Below are 19,115 nucleotides of genomic sequence, written 5' to 3' on the forward strand. Positions count from 1 at the left end.
TTAACTGTAACCCTTTCAACTTTAATAATAAAAATTCTATACAACTAAGTATTTGTTATTCTGCCACCCCAAGTATTAGTACTATTCTGAAGCAGAGATGGGACTGAGGGACAGCTCAGTGGTTAACAGTACTGGCTGTTCTTCAGAGGACCTAGTTCAATTATCAGTACCCAAATGGTAACCATCTGTTTTTGAAGGAAAGAAAGACTTTACCCTACATGTAATCAAGAGTCACACAGAAACACATACACACACCAGGCCCAGGCATGAGTGCTAACCAATTTGTTTAACTGAAAACAATGAACTAAAGAATAAAATAAGGAAGGAAGAACATGAAAAAGAAAAACTGTGGGGCATTGCCTGGGCCTTTTCATTCTTTCCTTTTTTTTGAGACAGGGTTTCACTCTGTATTCTTGCTTGGTGTGGAACTGATGTTATACAACAAGCTAGCCTCAAACTCATAAAGATCAACCTGACTCTACCTCCTGAGTGCTGGGATCACAAGGTTACCATGCCCAGTCTGCCTTCTCACTAAAAGACTTACTCGAGCTTGGTGAATATGATAAGCATTTTCAGCATTCTTCAGGGCCTGGGCTTTGAAATGGTTACTGTCTGAAAAGAGAAAACATGTACATTACCACACTTTATCTCCCTCAAAGACACAATTTATGCCACACATAAGTGGATCCCCAGTTCTTCATTATATTATCCCAAGGCTAACAGAGGACTAAGAGGGGGAAAGTCTAAAGTCTTTTCCAGAGATAAGAACCTTGAAGCGAGTCAGGCTTAATGGGGAACACCTTCAATCCCAGCAGAGGCAGAGGCAGGCAGATCTCTGTAGTTTCCAGGCCAGCCTGGTCTACATAGTGAGTTCAAGGATAGCCAAAGCTATATAGTGAGTCCCTGTCTCGAAAAAGCTAGAAGAAAACAAACAATCAAAAGAATCTAGAAGTATAAAGTAGTTGTGGATGTTCCTGGTCTCCAACAGGGAAAGCCCGTACATAAAACCCACCTGCAAGTTAAGATCGAACATCTCTCAAGCCTAGTGTTTTCTTTTATAAATTGACACCAATCACTAGGACAAGCAAAAATCGTGCAGATTCAAATGAAACAGCTTAAGCAGTTGAATCTATCTGTACACGTGCTAACACTCAAGGTACTTTGAGATACTTCCCTTCTCCCACATTTCTAGTCAACATGATCTCTACCACTATACTGTGAAAATCCTTTTACTATAGAACTGAAGATGATCTCAAACTTCTGATCTTCCTGCCTAACCCTCCAAAGTGCTGAGATCACATGATTGCACTGCCATGCCTGGTTTATGTGGTGCCGGGTACTGAACCCAGGGATTCATGAAGGCTAGACAACATTCTACCTCTCCAAGCCTCTATTGAAAACTCGTAAGTTATTTTATAGGGTTCCTTTGCAAAAACACACATACGTCCTCCTAAATAAATTTCCCCTTTCTGATCAGTATTATCTATGAATCAGAACAAAACTTTTAAGAATTGCAACATGCAACCTTGATATGAAAAATGCAGGCTATCTGCTTCCCTACCTCGTGACTCAGGACTCACCATAATCTTCCTGGGTGATGTTAACCATTACTCCACCACCAATGTCAATTTGTCTCTGGGTAGAACTATCTTCCAGTTTCCTTAGAATTTCTTCCTGGATTCCATCATGACCCATATCACGTTTTCGACTCATGAAATGAGCATACAACTCTGTCTGAGTGATTAGGAAGTTGAGTTTTCGCTGCTGCCTCTTGGCCTAAAGTGCGTGTCGGGGGGAACAGTAAAACATTTAATTATATGTAGTCAATAGAATTTATCAAGTGTTTATAAAAGTATGCGTATAATTATTTTAAAAGGTTTTTACTTTTCGCTGATGAAAAATACATAAGCACACAAAAAAATATAAATATGAAGAAGGAAGAGGAGAGAGAAAAAGGGAGGGAGTGAAAAATGAAAAGCATGAGCAAGGATTCAGAAAAGGCTCCAAAGCTCCACTCTGAGAAAGACTAGGAGCCACACCTGAGAAAACATCATCCAATCCTCTGATTCTCATGTTTTCTGGACCCTAACTTTTCTTCTATTCATTCCAACTGCTTTATCAATGACAGTACAATTCCTCATTTCCTATTTATTCCTATATATACAAAGTCTAAACTAGTTGAGAGATATCACATTTAGAAATAGTAGTGGCTAAAGTTTAAAATGGTAGCTGGAAAAATGGATGGGTCTCAGAAAATTAGGTTGGTCACTTTTCACTGTTTCTATGAATGCATTCTATAATTCCAGTTCCAGGGGATCTAAAGCCCTTTTCTGGCCTCAGCATGCATATGTGTGGTGTGCAGATCCATGAAGGCAAAACACCTACTAACACAAAATGAAATTTTTTTTTTAAGAAATCAAAATAAGCTAGGAGATGTTAGTGCATGCCTTTGATCCCAGCACTTGGGAGGCAGAGGCAGGGGATCTCTGAGTTCAAGACGAACCAGGTCAGTAGTGTGAGTTCCAGGACAACCAGGGCTACACAAAGAAACCCTGTCTTGAAAGACCAAAGTGTTCGATTCCCCGACGGGGTTCCAAAAAAAAAAAAAAGAAAGACCAAAGTGATGACTGATGATGATGATAATGATGAAGAAATTAAACCCAACAAATGAAAAACAGAGAAAAGGGCCAGACATTCAGAAGTCAGAGGCAAGTCTATTTGTGAGAGTTTGAGGACGGTGTGGTTTACATTGCCAGTTCCAAGAATGTTAGAGCACTGTCTCAAAGGTACAAAGCAACACACACAATTCTTAGTGCTTTGGTAGTAAGAAGGATTTTAGAATTTGCTTTTGCCTTACCTCCCGCATTTCCTCATCCAACTTCCGTTGCTCCAAAGCTTCCTTCTCTGCTCGCTTGCGGTGCTCTTTCTCCACCTTCTCATACTTCTTCCAGTAAAGAAGCATCTCCTTGGTTAGGCGGCGAGCACGGGGCAAAGTCTCCTTACAGTTCTTCTGTGCTTGCAAGGCAGCTCGACGCACCTCCTTCATGCACTGGTGGGCGAGCTGCCAACAGTACCGTTATTATAACAGGGACCTAATTCCAGCAACAGTTCGGCCTGGATTTTAAGCTAATGCTCCCCATATTTTTTAATATCTACAGTCCCGCTAAAGAGATAATGCCCCTGAACTAATCATTATTAATTATTTGTAGTCAGCAGAATTTATCAAATATTTTATATAAGCCTGTGTCTAATTCTTTTAAAATGTTTTTACTTTTAAAAAGGTATATATTGCTAACGAACAACACATAAACATAAAAATTATAAATGCAAAAGAAGGAAAAAAGAGAAGGGAGTGAAAAATTAAGAGAAAAGAAAAGATTATTCAAGCATAACTAAGGTCCAGACCCCTGAGGTTAAATCTCCTAATTAAGAAACCTATTCACATCTACCACTTTAAATGAAACAAAATATACTTACTAATGTGGAACACTATAATTTGGGCATGAAATGGCCCTTGATGTATTTATTGGCTGGAGACTCTCATAAGAGTGGATCTGCTAATTAATGTTCCCATGTGAAAGGTGGGGAGAAATTACAAGACAGCACATGAATTGGGGAAGAAGCAGCTACTGAGCTGGCTACCGAGGCAGCATTCAGGGGTGGGGTAAGCATAGGGTGTGGCTCTTCATTGTGTCCTGCCTGTAAATTGTCCATGTACCTATAAATAACTCCAATCAAGCTAAATGGTCAACTTGTCCTTGGTGCTCAAACATATTTCTTCACATAATCCCCAGGAAAAGAAATACAACAATGGCAAGGACCTGAATTTTACTGAGAAGTTACAAAGTGTTATTACCATAGTAATAATAATAATAGCCATCACTGCTTTTTTTTCACATGGTATATCTTACGTTGAGGCACTAATGCATCCTTTATTCATGAACACCCTATGAAAGCAGTCAGGGTTGCCATATCTCTATTTATAGATGAGGGCTGAGAGCCTAGTACAGAGAAATCAAGACTAAAAACGTTACTTTTTCTGATTCTTCCATTAAACTGTTATTTTTCTCTCAGTTTTTTCGCTACATTATTGTGTATGTGATGGGTGTGTATTGATGCACATGTGTGGCCTTCCCAGGACAACTGTGGGCAGTCAGCTCTTTCCTTCCACCAATGAATGGTCCAGGGACTGAGCTCAGGCTGCCAGAGTTGGCAGCAAGTACTTTTACCCACCGAACCATCTCTCAGGCCCCATCATTGCTTAAATAGAAAGACAGATCTTAAAGATTCTATGATCTGCCCAAGAACCAGAGACTGATTTAACACAAAAAGTTCAGAGAATCAGAAATATGACCAAGAGCAATTTTACTTATTAAACAGAATGAGACTACCTAGAAATTTTCTTATTTGCTACCTGATTCCTGATCAATAGATAACACACAGTAAGAATAAGAATAGACCCAAAGGAGAACACATGCTAGGCAAAATAGAAAACAGAAAATGTTACCTTTCGGCTATTGGTGAGAAACAGGTTTCGAGCTGAAGACTTCTGCTTGTTGGCCTAGAACATTTGAAAGTAATACTTAAGATTCATTTCTAGTAAGACTGTATGTAGCCTTTATTTAATTCCTGAAGGAATGAAAAATAAGATATGAAATACATACAAGACAAATTACTTCCAAAAGTCATCCACAGACACTGGCTAACATGAAACTATTAAAACTGCAGGAAGAAGCTACTGTTGCAGCTGCCTTGCCGTTAGTTTGTATATACATGGCATATGCATGTGTATGAATGAGCACATGTCTGCACATGTACATAGAAACCAGCAGTAGATGGTGGGTGCTTTCCTCTATCATCCTGCTACGTATTTTTTGAGACAGGGTCTCTCAGTGAACCTGGAACTCACAGTTTCAGCTAGACTGTCAACAAGCTACCTGTCTCAGTCACTCATATGTTAGGATTATAGGCATATGCCATGATGCTTGCTTTTGACATGGGACTATATCTCAGGTTCTTATACTACTGCAGCAAGCATTTACCCACTGAGCCATTTCTCTTGCCCTTGATAAAATTTGTATACTTTATAAGGATTTATAAGGAATGGACTAGGGGACTGTAATAAATGCAAACCTCAACTCTACCCTGATTCACACACGTTGCTTTCTAGAGCCAATTTGTAAAGCTGAGGTAGTAGGACATTGAGATAGAAGAATCATTATAAAGAACATACTATCTCTACCTCCAACAATAGAAAACTTCTTCCACTATTACTCAGATTTTTGCCATCACCCAAGCCTCATATTCAATAAAAAAAAATTACAAGGCAAAGCTAATAAGCAGCCCACAACTCCAGTTCCAAGTCTTCCTCTCCCATTGAACAATAATGCTTCACAAGATATCAGGGTACCTGCCTTTAATCTCATCATTTAGGAAGTAAATGAATCAATCCTGTGACTTCAAGGTCACCCTGGTAACAGCAAATTCCAGGCCAGCAAGGACTGTATAGTAAAACCATGTCTCAAAAAAAGTAAAGTCAACTTGACTTTCAATCATGTCCATTTAATTAAGGAAAAGAAGAGGCAGCTCTCTGCCTACTGCATCTTCCAAGATGAATAAGGGGTTTGAATGCCTGAAAGAAAGCCAAATTTGGTTTTTTTTTGGGGGGGGGTTTGAGACAGGATTTCTCTATGTAGTCCTGGCTCTTCTAGAACTCATTTTATAGACTAGACTGACCTCCAACTAAGAGATCAACCTGCTTCTGCCCGCGAAGTGCTAGGATTAAAGGCGTGCACCACCGCAGAGGCAGAAAGCCAGTATTAAAGTAGTTCCACTTCATAAACTTTTTCAGTCTTTTATCAGTAAATTCCTCTTACTAACTCACGTTGCATTTTTTTCTTCAAAGCCAACAATCTCAATTACTCCTACTGAAAATTAATTTATCATCAGAAGGGCATCATCTGAAACTTCCTCAAACACTAAATCATATTTTCCCTTAACTTTCCTATCAAGAACAGCACACGCAAATATCTCTCAAGAAACTTAGGAACTGCTACATGAAAAACCAGTTAACTTAGCTGGGTAGTGGTGGCACACCTCTTTAATGCCAGTACTTGAAAGACAGAGGCAGGCAGATCTCTGAGTTCCAGGCCAGCCAGCCTGGTCTACAAATCAAGTTTCAAGACAGACAGGGTTACACAAAGAAACTCTGTTTTGAAAAACCAAAATAAGCAAATGAGTAGTAACAGTAAGTAGTTAAGACAAATTCAAAACTATTATTACCGGCAGTGGACAGAAATGTGTGTGTAACCTGAAATGTTACATTGCTACTGTGACAGTCACGCAAATGCTTAACCCAAATCTACCCATGCACAAACACCGGCCCAGGCCTATCCTCTTCAAAAACAACAATGTCACAAAAGACAAAGGTTCAAAAACTCCGATGAAAGATTTAACAACTAAATACAACATGTAGTCCCCAAATTGGATCCTGACTTGAATCAGGAGAAAACTGATGAAATGTTACAATGGACTACAAAGCAGAATTGTCAGCCTGCCTGGCAGAGATCCTATGCCATGACTGCACCGTGCTTATACAGACGGAATCTTTCTAGAAAAAAACTAAACCAACTAGGAAGGGAGGTCAAGAAAACAAGAAGCCAGGTGGTAGCGCACGTCTTTGACCCCAGCACTTAGGAGGCAGAGGCAGGCAGATTTCTGAGTTCAAGGCTAGCCTGGTCTACAAACCAAGTTCCAGGACCACACAGAGAAATGCTGTCACAAAAACAAAACAAAACAAAAAACCAACCAAACAACAACAAAACCCCAACAAACAAAAAGAAGCTTTGGCATATAGTTCAGTGACAGAGCAGTTATACTTAGCTAATATAAGACCCTAAGTTTTAATTCCCAGAACCAAAACAAAAACATTAGTGATATTTATTTGAATGCTTAGGGAAGGCTCTTCCTGTCAGCTTTTTTATGCAATCACAATCACTTCTACTTCTGCAGTTAGCTATGTGAGTCTATGAATTCATACAAAAATCTCTAATTCTAGTCAGCTTTCACAGTTTTCTCTTTTCCTTATTTATAACGTCACTCCCTGACAGTGAGAAAGCAGCTCTCATCTGTAATATGGTTTCTTCGACTACTGAAGGATAGTATACACATGGAATTTTAAAATTGTTAATTTGCTCACTATCCACATGACATTGTCAACTCCACTCTTTGGTTAGATTTTTTAAAACTATATCTAACATTTGTGTCTGTGCATGTACACACATATGATGGAGGAAGGTCATTGGTTAATTAATAAAGAAACTGCTTGGCCCTGATGGGTTAGAACATAGGTGGGTGGAGTAAACAGAACAGAATGCTGGGAGGAAGAGGAAGTGAGCTAAGACGCCATGCTCCCCTCTCCCGGACAGACGTGATGAAGCTCCGACCCAGGATGGACGTAGGCTAGAATCTTCCCGGTAAGCGCACCTTGGGGTGCTACACACATTATTAGAAATGGGCTAGTCCAGATGCGAGAGTTAGCAGAGAAGAGGCTAGATATAATGGGCCAAGCAGTGATTAAAAGAATACAATTTGTCTGTTGTTATTTCGGGGCATAAGCTAGCCAAGCAGCCGGGAGCCGGGCTGTGGGAAGAGGCCTGCAGCTCGTATAACACACATACCAAGGTGCACATGTGGAGGTCAGAGGACAATGTGCAGGAATCGGCCTCTTCTACTACTCCAGATATCAAGCTGAGGTTGACAGACTTGGTGGTGAGAGCCTTACTCACTGAGCCACTCACCAGCTCTGTACACTTCTTTCTGTCTTTAGCTTTACATAATGCATGTTTTTTTTTACTACATATTCCTTGAGTAAAATCATGGAGACACACGCTTAGCCTCCACCCCTAGATATGTGTGTGTGTGTTATTTATAACATGGTAAAGACATCTGCTTGACTTGTTCCTGTTACATTTGACCCTCTTCCTCTCATCACTAATATTCACCCACATATTGGTCAGTGGGTTCTTTTTAAACTTTTTGACAATTTTTTGTTTTTATTTCATGTACACTGCATTTTGCTAGCAAGTATGTCTGTAAAGGATGTTCGATTCCTTGGAACTGGACCTACAGACAGTAGTGAGCTGCCATGTGACTGCTGGGAACACAGGTCCTCTGAAGAGTAGCCAATTCCTTTAACTACTGAATCATCTCTCCAGCCCCCATATTTGTCAGTTTTATTTACTTTGTTTACTTTTGGGGGTTATAAGAAGTATCACAAACATCACTAAAATGTCCAAAAGTTGGTCCTACACCAAAAAAAAAACTATCCCCCTGCCCCTGCTACCTCACTCCCATCCCTCCCTTTCACTTTCACTCACTTACCTTTGGTAGTTCCTTCTTCACAATGCTGAGCCATACTTTCCTGCGGCGAGCGTTAAGCTGCTCAATGGATAAGTGTTTCTTCTTGGTGCCAGGGGGAGGTGCATCATGAGAAAACTTAGCAAAGACTTTGGTCTGGTGATGGTGGTGACGTGGGGATTCTTCAGAGGAAAGCTCTTCATCTCTTCGTCTTTTTTTCTTTACTTTTTTCAACTTGGCTGTAAAGTAAAGAACTTCTTACAAGGCTGCACTTCTCTCCTCCCACAGCACAGAACCAAGAACACTGTCGTCACTCTAAACACCTCAGGAGTTCTCTTCATTCTACCAGAGGCTGGCATGTTTCTTCCTTTTGTCAAGTCAATAAATACTCCAAGAGGAAGATCTCACTAATCAAAAAGAACACTGGACATTGCCTCTGTTCACATGAAAAATAGACTAAAACTCAGAAGCCAAATGACTACTGCACTCCGCACTGTGGAGGGTTTATAAAGCATCACTAGCCACAAGTGATAGTCACAGCATTTGGTTGAAATGCAAGACAACTGAAGAAAATAGCAGGAAAAAAAATGCATCAATAGAACAATAATTTTTTTTGAGAAAAAAAATCATAAATGGCTCAAATAATTTATATTGGGAGAGTAGAGGATAAGAAAAGGAGGGTGGTAAAAAGAGGGGAAGACTAGAAATATGTTCTTTGAGCAGAATTCCTATCTTCAGAGAAACAAATCTGCCTTACAGATACTTTCAAACTCTCTTCCTATGTCCTTCCTGCTGTCCAACTGCACGTCAGTAGGAGAAGACATTTCCCGACAAACATGCAAATGCTACAGAGGCCCATCAGGAGGTGAAGCCACGTTTCTCTTACTCCTCTCACTTCCCTATGCATAACCAACTTTTTCTCACCCCAGAATACTCCCAACAATGGCAGAGTTTATAGAAAAAAAGAAAACATTTTGCCTAAACCTTTGACTAACAACCTATAGATGTAGTCTTTCTTTCTTGGGTTGGAAGGGAAGGAGGAGGTTGCAACACAAAGTCCCAGGTACCCCCAGCTGGACCCAGACTCTATGCAGCCAACAACAATTTTGGTCTCCCAACTCTCCCAATTCTACCCACCAAGTGCTAGGATTACTGGCATGTATTTAAAATCTACAGCTCTCAAGTCTTTCTACTTCTAGAAAAGACAATAGAACAAATGTGAAATAAGGTTACTAATGCCACTAATCAGAAAAAAAAGACTACAGTTTTTCAGATAAAGTAATCTTCTACTACATTTAAAATTTAAATGCACCATACACAATTTTGAAATTAAATAAAGAATAAATATGGGACAAATGCTTACCTTTAAGCTTCTTGTCTTCCTTGAATTTCTTTTTCTTGGGCCCAAGTAAATGACGCTGTTGCTCATAGAAAGGGTCATATGTAGAGAGCAGGCCTGCACTGTAGTACTGGTACTGCTGCAACTGAAGCAGGCAAACACTGTGACGGACCTGCCTGCATTCCACTGCACAGCCTTGAAGTCATCTTAATTAAAGAAAGCTAAGCCAGAGGAAATCATAGCTCCTAAATAGTTTCCCACAGAGACCAATAAGAAATTAGTACATCAAAGAGATTTTAACTTAGAAGCCAAACAGGTTCAAGTGCTATGCATAAGACAGACTCGGAAAGAATTTGGGAAGGAAAGCCTTCAGGAAAGTGAATTTCTATCACATTTTATTTTTTACTTTCTTCAACAGGAGCTCAGGTAGCCCAGCCTAGCTTTGAACTCCTGATTCCAACACTGTACCTGCAAATGTGTGCCACTATGCACAGACACATGTGATACAAAGGCATTCCTCTTTAAGCTAGTAATTCCAAAACTGGCTTAAAAAGAAAAGGAAAGTAGAGGCAAGGAGATCAGGAACTCCAGGCCAGCCTGAACTACACAAGACTCTGTCTTAAATAAAACAGAAAACAAAGCAAAAATACAGTAATAACAACAAAAAATGAAAGCAAAGCAAAAAGAGTTGTTTCTCTTTAGAAATTCATTAAGGAAAAAAAAGAAAAAGAAATTCATCAAGGGCTGGAAAGATGATAGCGATGAAGGCATTTGCCCAATCCCTGGAAAACTAAGGGTGGAAGACACTGTGATGCTGTCCTCTGACATCAATCACACATGTGCTCTGGCATACACATGCCCACACACAAACTAAATAAGGAAATGTAAAAACAAAACAACAGAAATTTATCACTAAGAAATCAGCCATATTTCCACTACCAACAGGTCCCCAGACATACTAGGTTCCTGATATTAACTATTCAGGATTTTACCCTTAGATTTGCTACAAATGTTTGCTTGGTTTTGAACTATTTTTGTTTATGGTAACAAGGTCTCACAATGTAGTCCTGGCTGCCTAAAATACATCTTGTAGACTTACTGGCCTCACACCTGCAGATGACCCTCCTGCCTCTGTGCTGGTTGCATGTGCTGGAAATTAAAGGCATATGTGACCATGTTAGGCTCGACAAATAGTCCCCAACTTGTCATCTCGGCTCTTTCACCTTTTAAGCTCCCCTCTCTTTCACCAAGAGTTTATTATTAAAGACAGTACCTATTATTTTACAATTAACATGAATGATCTCATCTCATTTTTTTTCATTCATGTAGTAGTAAATGCTTCCAAACATCTCATTTCAACTATCTCTCAAATCTTCATTCCCATATAAATTAAGATCTGTTGAATCACTTTGAGATTATAAATGATAGAACATGGAGGACTAAAATAAAGCCCTCTGTCAACTGTCAAAATTAAGTGCACATGCATCAAACTGTACACTTATAATCCTATGTATATATTTTTTATTTCAATTAAAAAAAAATCAAAGCAGATCATGACTGTAATCTCAACACCTATGGCTGAGGCAGACTCCCAAGGCCCATTTGGACTATTGAGTGAAACCTGTCTCAAAAAAGGAAAAAGAGAAATGAATGAAAATATGGAGTACACCACGTTATGGCATCAGGTGTCAGAATCAAAATTGTTAGATATTGCTGGGCGGTGGTGGCACATGCCTATAATCCCAGCACTCAGGAGGCAGAGGCAGGCGGATCTTTGCAAGTTCGAGGCCAGCCTGGTCTATAAGAGCTAGTTCCAGGGCAGGCTCCAAAACTACAGAGAAAACCCCGTCTCAAAAAAAACTATAAAAAAAATGTTAGATATTGCTGGGCAGTAGTGGCATACTCAGGAGGCAGAGCCAGGAGGATCTCTGTGAATACAACGTCAGCCTGGTCTACAGTGAGATTCCAGGATAGCCAGGGCTACACAGAGAAACCCAATCTCAAAACAAAAACAACAAAAAAGTTAAGATGTTCCACTGCTTATCATGCACATAGGTTTGTGGTTTGTAGGTATATGTGTATTACCTTAATATTGTTGGAAAATCATTAGGTCTCCAAATACACTAGTGTTCACTATGTACAATAGGCTATATTTTTGGCAAAAATCACAATGTTTTGGTAATAGTTGTCAAATAGTTGTCACTAAAACCATCATCAGCCAGGTGGTGGTGGCGCACACCTTTAAGCCCAGCACTTGGGAGGCAGAGGCAGGTGGATTTCTGTGAGTTTGCTCTGGTCTACAGAGCAAGATCTAGGCTAGGTTCTAAAAACTACACAGAGAAACCCTGTCTCAAGAAGCCCCCCACCCCCAAATCATGAGCCAGGTGGTGGTGGTGGTGGTGTAAACCTTTAATCCCAGCACTTGGGAAGCAGAGGCAGGCCAATCTCTAAGTATAAGGCCAGCATGGTCTATAGAGCAAGTTCCTACACTGTGTTCTGGGGTTGGGGTAGAGTGGAAACTATCATCACAGTAATATAGTTTTATCCAGACAGAAAACATCAACAAGTAATTATATTGGTAAAGAAACACTAATAATCTTACAAAGTTAAGCATAGTTATCACATGACCAAACAACACCTATTCTAAGAATATAACCAAGAGAAATTAAAAAATATACCCACACAAAACCTTCATAGCAGTATACAAAAGAACCCAAAATGGGAAAAATTAGCTCATCAAGTGAAAAACAAAAACACCATGTTCTATAAATAAGTAAAACTATTTGGCAATAAAAATGAATGAGGTAGTGATACATGGTACAAATATAAACAAACCTTGTAAGCATTACACCAAGTGAGACGCTGGATAAAAAGTACCATGTTATCTGATTTAATTCCATTTGTATGAAACATCTAGAATGGACACATTTACAAAGAACATGCGTGTATGAGGCCCTGGATTCAATCTCTAACATGAACCAAAAATAAAACACCACAGTTGTATGTAGTGCCACATGCCACCACTTGGAAGGTGGAGATGGAAGTTCAAGGTCACCCTTCTAAGCAAGTCTCAATAAATATAAATATACATAAAATATATGTATGTAAACAAACAAAGTTCAAATAGGTATCAAAAAAGAAGGTAGACTGGTGGCTGCCTGGCACCAAGGAAGAACAGAAGCTAAGAGGTAAAGGGTTCCTTCTAAAGTGAGAAAAGTGGCATAGACCTGAGACACTGAGGATGGAAACAACACTCTAAGTAAATTCCAAAGACACTCAATAGCTAAATTTTTGTTATGTGAATCCTATCACAATAAAGCTAATAACAATTATTATTTCATATAAATTAATATGGTGTGAGTGTTCTCTTGAAACTCTCACCTCCTTATCTTTACTATATTTATTTTGGTGAAGTTTCTTATATTTGTGTAATCGAAGCATGTTGTGAAGTTCTTCTCTGCTGAGATTGAGTTCTTCTTCTTCATCATCATTGTCTTCACTCTGAGAATCTGCCTCACTGGACTCATCACTTAAAAGAATGCTCTAGAAAAGGGGTGAAAATTGAATATAACTTTTGCTGGAAGCAATTTCTTAAACAATCCAATCATTTTTCCCAGAAGCTAGAACAATGGCCAAAACAGCCAGAATATAGTCATTTCGAATTCTTACACTACTCTTTATCAATCTGACAAAAAAGGAAAACAAAATAAATCATGTAAATGTTGCATATACCAAGGCAAACAAAAGATTTTAGGGTATAGAAATAAAGAAAAGGAATATAGCACTTAAGGCAACAAGGACAAAACAAGGTGTGATAGGAGGGGAGAAACAACTCAAATATCCAGTAGTTCATGAATGGATAAACAAAATGTGGTACATTCAGATGATGAGGCATAAGAAGAAACAAAGTAATAAAACATACCATAAATTACTATATGTACCACCACATAATAAACCTTCAAAGTTTTCTTACACAAAGTAAAAAAAGCTAGCTACAAAAGCCCAGAATGGGCAAATCAACAGAGAAAGAAAAAGATTAGCAGCCAGCAGGGACTGAGGATGGGAATAGCTGCTAATGAGCAAAGAGTGTCTTCACATAATGATGAAATGTTCTGAAACTAGACAACGGTAATTGCCAAGAAGTCTGTGAACATATTAAAAGTTACTAAGTCTCATAGTTTAAAAGCTTAGATTTTATGGTCAGTGACTTATACCTCAATTTTTATCTATTTTATGTATTTATTTATGTGTATGTGTTTTGTCTGCATGCACTTATACGAACTCTATGCATACTTGGTGCCTGCAGAGGTCAGAAGGGATCAGATTCCCGGCAACTTGAGTTATAGATGGTAGTGAAACACCATATATATGCTGGGACAGAACCCAGGTCCTCAGCAAGAGCAACAAGCATTCTGAACCATTACTCCAGAGTCATATCTCAGTTCTTTAAAATGTGATAGTTAAGTATGAAGGTTTCTGTATTTCTAACTTCCTAAAATCTTTCTGATAGAAAGTAGGTCAGACTTTATACACCTGAGTTTTAAAGGACATGGTGGTGATATTAAAGGATTTACATCATTTTGAACTCATAGCAAAAGTAAGGAATCGTAGATCAATTAGGTTTTTTTTTTTTACTTAAATAGAATTACTGCCCTCTGTTCACTCTGGCCATTCCCAGTAGTGGTATAAATACTATGCCATTCTAACTGCTTATGACTGTGACCTGAGTAAGTGCAGCATCACTAACAACGGAATGCAGTCCAAACACAGCAGGTTCTAATCTCACTTCCACTATCCCATTCACTGTGCACCAGCCACACTAGCCTCTTTCTCCAGAAACACCAAATGCTTCTTTGTGAAAGATTCTTGTGTACGTCTCATATGATCAATGGCTCTTACCTTAGACATTCTCATGGCTCACTCTGATTAGTCAGAATTCTGCTGAAATGCTATCTTTTAAAGAATTTATAGTTATTTACTTGTTTGCATTCTTACTTACTACCTTCCTCACATAGAATGTAAATGTCACAGAGCAAGAGACTCGTCATATGTACTTGGCACATGGATGCACTCAGGACATTATGATGAACTACTCAAAAATTCACAAAAAGTAAACTGACATTCCTAATTACAAGTTGAGTCAACGAAGGGAGTAGTTTTCTCATCAGTTTCTTTTCTTTCCTCAGTGTTTCATATTTAATAAAAGTCTACTAAAATTTTTTCACCAAGTTCTCTTCACAAAACAAATTCCAATATAAAAAAAACTGTCTCTGAAAACATCTGCTAAAGGACATGGTGGTGATATTTAAGGATTTACATCATTTTGAGCTCATAGCAAAAGTAAGAAATAGCAGATCAATTAGAGATTTTTTTTAACGTAAATGTTTGCATATGCTAACTAAAAAACCTTTTAAATAGAATTATTTAAAATTCCCAAAGGGACCGGTGACTTCCCTTACAGTTGTAATCTTAGTAGGTTATTTGGACTGGAAATATTCTGTCTTATCTCTTACCTTTAGCCACTTTCTGCTTTTCTTCAACTTAGAGAAGTTATATAAATTCCCCTTGTCAGATTTTGATTCTGGATAAAGAAACATAAAGAATAAAAAAAAAAAAATGAAAGGATGACTGCCCCCAAGAGAACTCAAGGTCCAGAAGAATCCCACTCCACACTGACCTGACTGCAGAACTCCATTCAGTGAGTATGGGTTCAATAATCCAGAATTGCTTGCCCCAGAAGTTTCACCAAGCAATGAATTTGGAGGTTCTTCTTTCACTTGTATTAAGGGATCCCCAGACTCAGGCAATAAGGGATTACTGTCATCCAATCCATCTTCACTGTCATCACTAAAAATTGGAGAATAATAAGTCTCTAATTAAAGATTATCCAACAAAACATATTTTGAGCCAAGTGTGGTAGCACATGTCTATAAACCTAGAACCTGGTGGAGTCAGGAGGATCAGGAGTTCAAGGTCATTTGAGACCAGTGTGGGCTAGGTGAGACCCTATCTCAAATATATACACACACACACACACACTCGTGTATATGTGTATGTTATGTGTGTGAGAGAGCTAAGTGGTCAGGAAAGCTGGTACACACACCTTTAAAGCTAATGCTCCAGCAGTAGAGGCAGAGAGATCTGTGAGTTCTAGGTCCGCCTGGGATCTGAAAGGATGGATGGACGGACAGACTGAAGGAAGACTAACTGATTAAATTAAGGTTATTATAAATGAACACTTAAACAAATAGTCTTGAAAAAGTTGACCGTTTTATTTGAAAGAGAAAGAAAATACTAAAAATAAAAATCATATATAGTTTAACCTTAAATGTTAAGAGACAGTAATCAGAAATGTAATAAAGCACTAAGATAAAATAGCAAACCTAGAGATATTCCTGTTGAAGATGGCCGATGTTTGTCGCAGAAAATGGTCCAACCGCAAGGCCCTCTCCAGGTACTGAAGATAGAGGGGCTTTGCCAGCTCAGTGCAGCTGCCATCGTCCCCGGCACCCAACTCCGAGGCCATAGAACAAATCTGTCTTCATGCACGAGGACCTCCGACTGCACAGCTGCAGAATGAAGATATGTAAAAAAAATAAAAAGAAAAAAATTGAAAGACTATTCCTCTTCTCCTTCTGCTTCCTTGCCCTTGCCTTCCATAAACAGAAATCAAGCTCTCTTGAACACAAGACCCGGAGACCACAACAAATTATAGAAAGTTTATTAGACACTGCCTTCTAGTGCAAAGGTGAAGTGTAGAAACACTATCATCAACTGCAATACAATTTATAAACACTTTCTCAAACAATCCTTAGATGTACACTCCCTGTTTCCCCTCCATTAGTAATTACAAGAATGAATTCCAAGTATCCAAATGGGGAGCTGACTTGTGAGGACCTTGCAGAGCACAGTATATGTTTTCTACATCACCTTCTTTTTATACTAATAGTCACTCATATGTATGAGGTATCCTAACTGCCAGGGGAGTATATATACTATTAGAATTTGCTACAAAATCTCTCCTCCAACTCAAGTAGGTCCACCTGCCTCTACCTCTTTAGAGCAGGAATCAATGCCCAGCCATTTTTCTTTTTAAGAAGGGGGTCACAGATTAAAGAAAAGTGTAAACTTCCCAGAAGTGGAAAGACTCCAAGGAGGAATACCTTCTTAAAATCCCATCAAATCCATTCCAATCTTAAAGTGAAGAGCTCTTCAGCGTTTATATTGACTTACATGGCCATTTCTAAGGATGGAAAAACTATTAATACACTGACAGAGCAATTTACCATTGACAGGACTGTTCTGAGGCTCTATATAATCCTGGTTATACTATGACTATACTTCAGCTTCTCATAATAGTCCATGTCCATGTTAAGTCTACTTATGTGCATTGCACACATACATACTTAGAAAAGTCTACTTCTGTGTGAATTTTTATATAGTAGGTCCATTGCTAGTTCAGAGTTACAGACCTTTCTCGGCCTGTGAGAGGCCCTAGGTTAGAACCCAGTATCAAAAACTTGAAAAATAAAATGGGCTGGAGACAGCTCAGCACTTAAGAGCACTGGCTGCTCTTACAGAGGACCTGGGTTCAATTTCCAGCACCAGTTACAACTGTCTGTAAGTAACTCCACAAGCGCCTTATGGCACATGTGGTGTATATACATGTGGACATACACACACACACACACACACACACACACACACACACAAACACACACACACACACACCTTAATTTAAAATAAACAAAACAAACTAGCTCATTAGGGGCTGGAGAGATGGCTCAGTGGTTGAAAGCACTGCCTGCTCTTCCCAAGGTCCTGAGTTCAATTCCCAGCAACCACATGGTGGCTCACAACCATCTGTAAGGACATCTGGCACCCTCATCTGGCCTTCAGGCATACAGACAGAATATTGTATACATAATAAATAAATAAATAAATAAATAAATAAATAAATAAACAAATATTTTAAAAAACTAGCTCATTAAATCTGTATAATAATACAAATTCTGTCATTTCACAGTAGTGCATACCTATAATCCCAGCAAAGCACGTGAAGGGAGGTACAGGAAGGAGGGTCAAAAATTCAAGGTCAAACTCGGGTATATTGCTAGTTCAATGTCATAGTGGAGGCTAGAGGAAACCTAACACTCAAACATTCCAACAACAACAAAAAATGTTACTCTCAGCCAGACAGTGTGGCATACAGAGGTAGAGGCAGAGGCAGACAGAGCTCTGTGAGTTCAAGGCCAGCCTGGTCTACAGATCAAGTCCCAGGACAGCGAAGTCTACAGAGAAACCTGTCTCTAAAAACAAAACTAAAGAAAGTTACTTTCACTTTAGTTTAAAACAGCTAAGTTAAACAGAATTTGGATCTCATCAGTGACTCTAAAGCCCCAGTTCTTTACTTCTAGCCCCTGCTACAAAACAGCAAAAACAACACGTCCCACCATTAGGCTCACCTATCTCTCACTAATTTATGTCTTCTCTCTTCATTTTCCAAAGCATTCAGGTTTGAACTGTAAATTATTTGGCTACCTTATCCTGGTAAATAAAGTCACAAAGCACTTGATTAGGAAGAGATAATTACGTACCACACACCAAACTAAGGAGCAAGCACAAGGAGAAAAACTAGCTTGCCCTAGTAAAAAAAAGTAGGTAGAGCACTCAACCATGAGGGCCAGAAACACTTTGCTCAGCCTAAGGGGGCACTATAACATGGAAACAGTCTAGCAATTTAACAAGGTAAGTCTATTCAGAGCATAATGTTACTGAGATTAAAAAATAATACCTGCATTTTAAAAGTGAACTGAAGGAAGTCTTGGCTAAAAAAGATCATCCCTTCCAAAAATTGCTAAAGTGGCAAAGAAAAGAATATACTGCCACCCCATAAGTATATTGTGATTATATTTCCTTAATCCTTTTTCTTCCTTAATGAAACCTGCATGCTATTTCTCAAAATGAAATATAGTCAGTCCTAATGGTACACAGGATATTGATTTTAGAAGCCCTGCAAAAACCATAGCTACGGATGAACTCACATTAAAATGGCACATAATCTGTTTATGATCCTCATATATCCTGTTTACTGTGAATCTCTCAGTTACTTATCTAACATAACATACTACAAATGCTACACAAATATTTGCACACTGCATTGTTTAAGAAGTATATAACAAGAAAAATATCTACAAGGGACATAACTTTTCCAAGTACTTTTTAATTTGGATGAATCTTCAAAATGAACCATGAGCATCAGGCATGCCTGAAAGGAATAGCATTAAAACCACCAGCATCGCAGTTGAGATACTCAGGAGGTACATGTTTGCCTTGCACATACAAATTCTACTCAGTCCCCAGCACTGCATAAAACTAAGAACAGTACCGTATGCCTGTAGTCCCAGAACCTGAAAAG

At 38.9% G+C, this 19,115-nt stretch overlaps 1 protein-coding gene across 1 annotated transcript in view; it reads right to left on the minus strand.

Moving 5' to 3' along the window:
* Positions 1–19,115, minus strand: part of Ino80 (INO80 complex ATPase subunit) — a 104,612-nt gene that overhangs the window by 73,840 nt on the left and 11,657 nt on the right. The window contains exons 2-11 of the mRNA XM_075961821.1: positions 16,081–16,266; positions 15,375–15,544; positions 15,211–15,278; positions 13,079–13,240; positions 9,722–9,842; positions 8,383–8,597; positions 4,508–4,561; positions 2,858–3,061; positions 1,581–1,776; positions 545–612 (exon numbers count right to left, since the gene is read on the minus strand). Of these exons, the coding sequence (XP_075817936.1) occupies positions 545–612; positions 1,581–1,776; positions 2,858–3,061; positions 4,508–4,561; positions 8,383–8,597; positions 9,722–9,842; positions 13,079–13,240; positions 15,211–15,278; positions 15,375–15,544; positions 16,081–16,223 (1,401 nt within the window). The 5' untranslated portion in view covers positions 16,224–16,266. The remainder of the gene's footprint in view (positions 1–544; positions 613–1,580; positions 1,777–2,857; positions 3,062–4,507; positions 4,562–8,382; positions 8,598–9,721; positions 9,843–13,078; positions 13,241–15,210; positions 15,279–15,374; positions 15,545–16,080; positions 16,267–19,115) is intronic.

The sequence above is a fragment of the Microtus pennsylvanicus genome, chromosome 2 (assembly GCF_037038515.1).
Source record: "Microtus pennsylvanicus isolate mMicPen1 chromosome 2, mMicPen1.hap1, whole genome shotgun sequence".
In the NCBI taxonomy this organism is placed as follows: Eukaryota; Metazoa; Chordata; class Mammalia; order Rodentia; family Cricetidae; genus Microtus; species Microtus pennsylvanicus.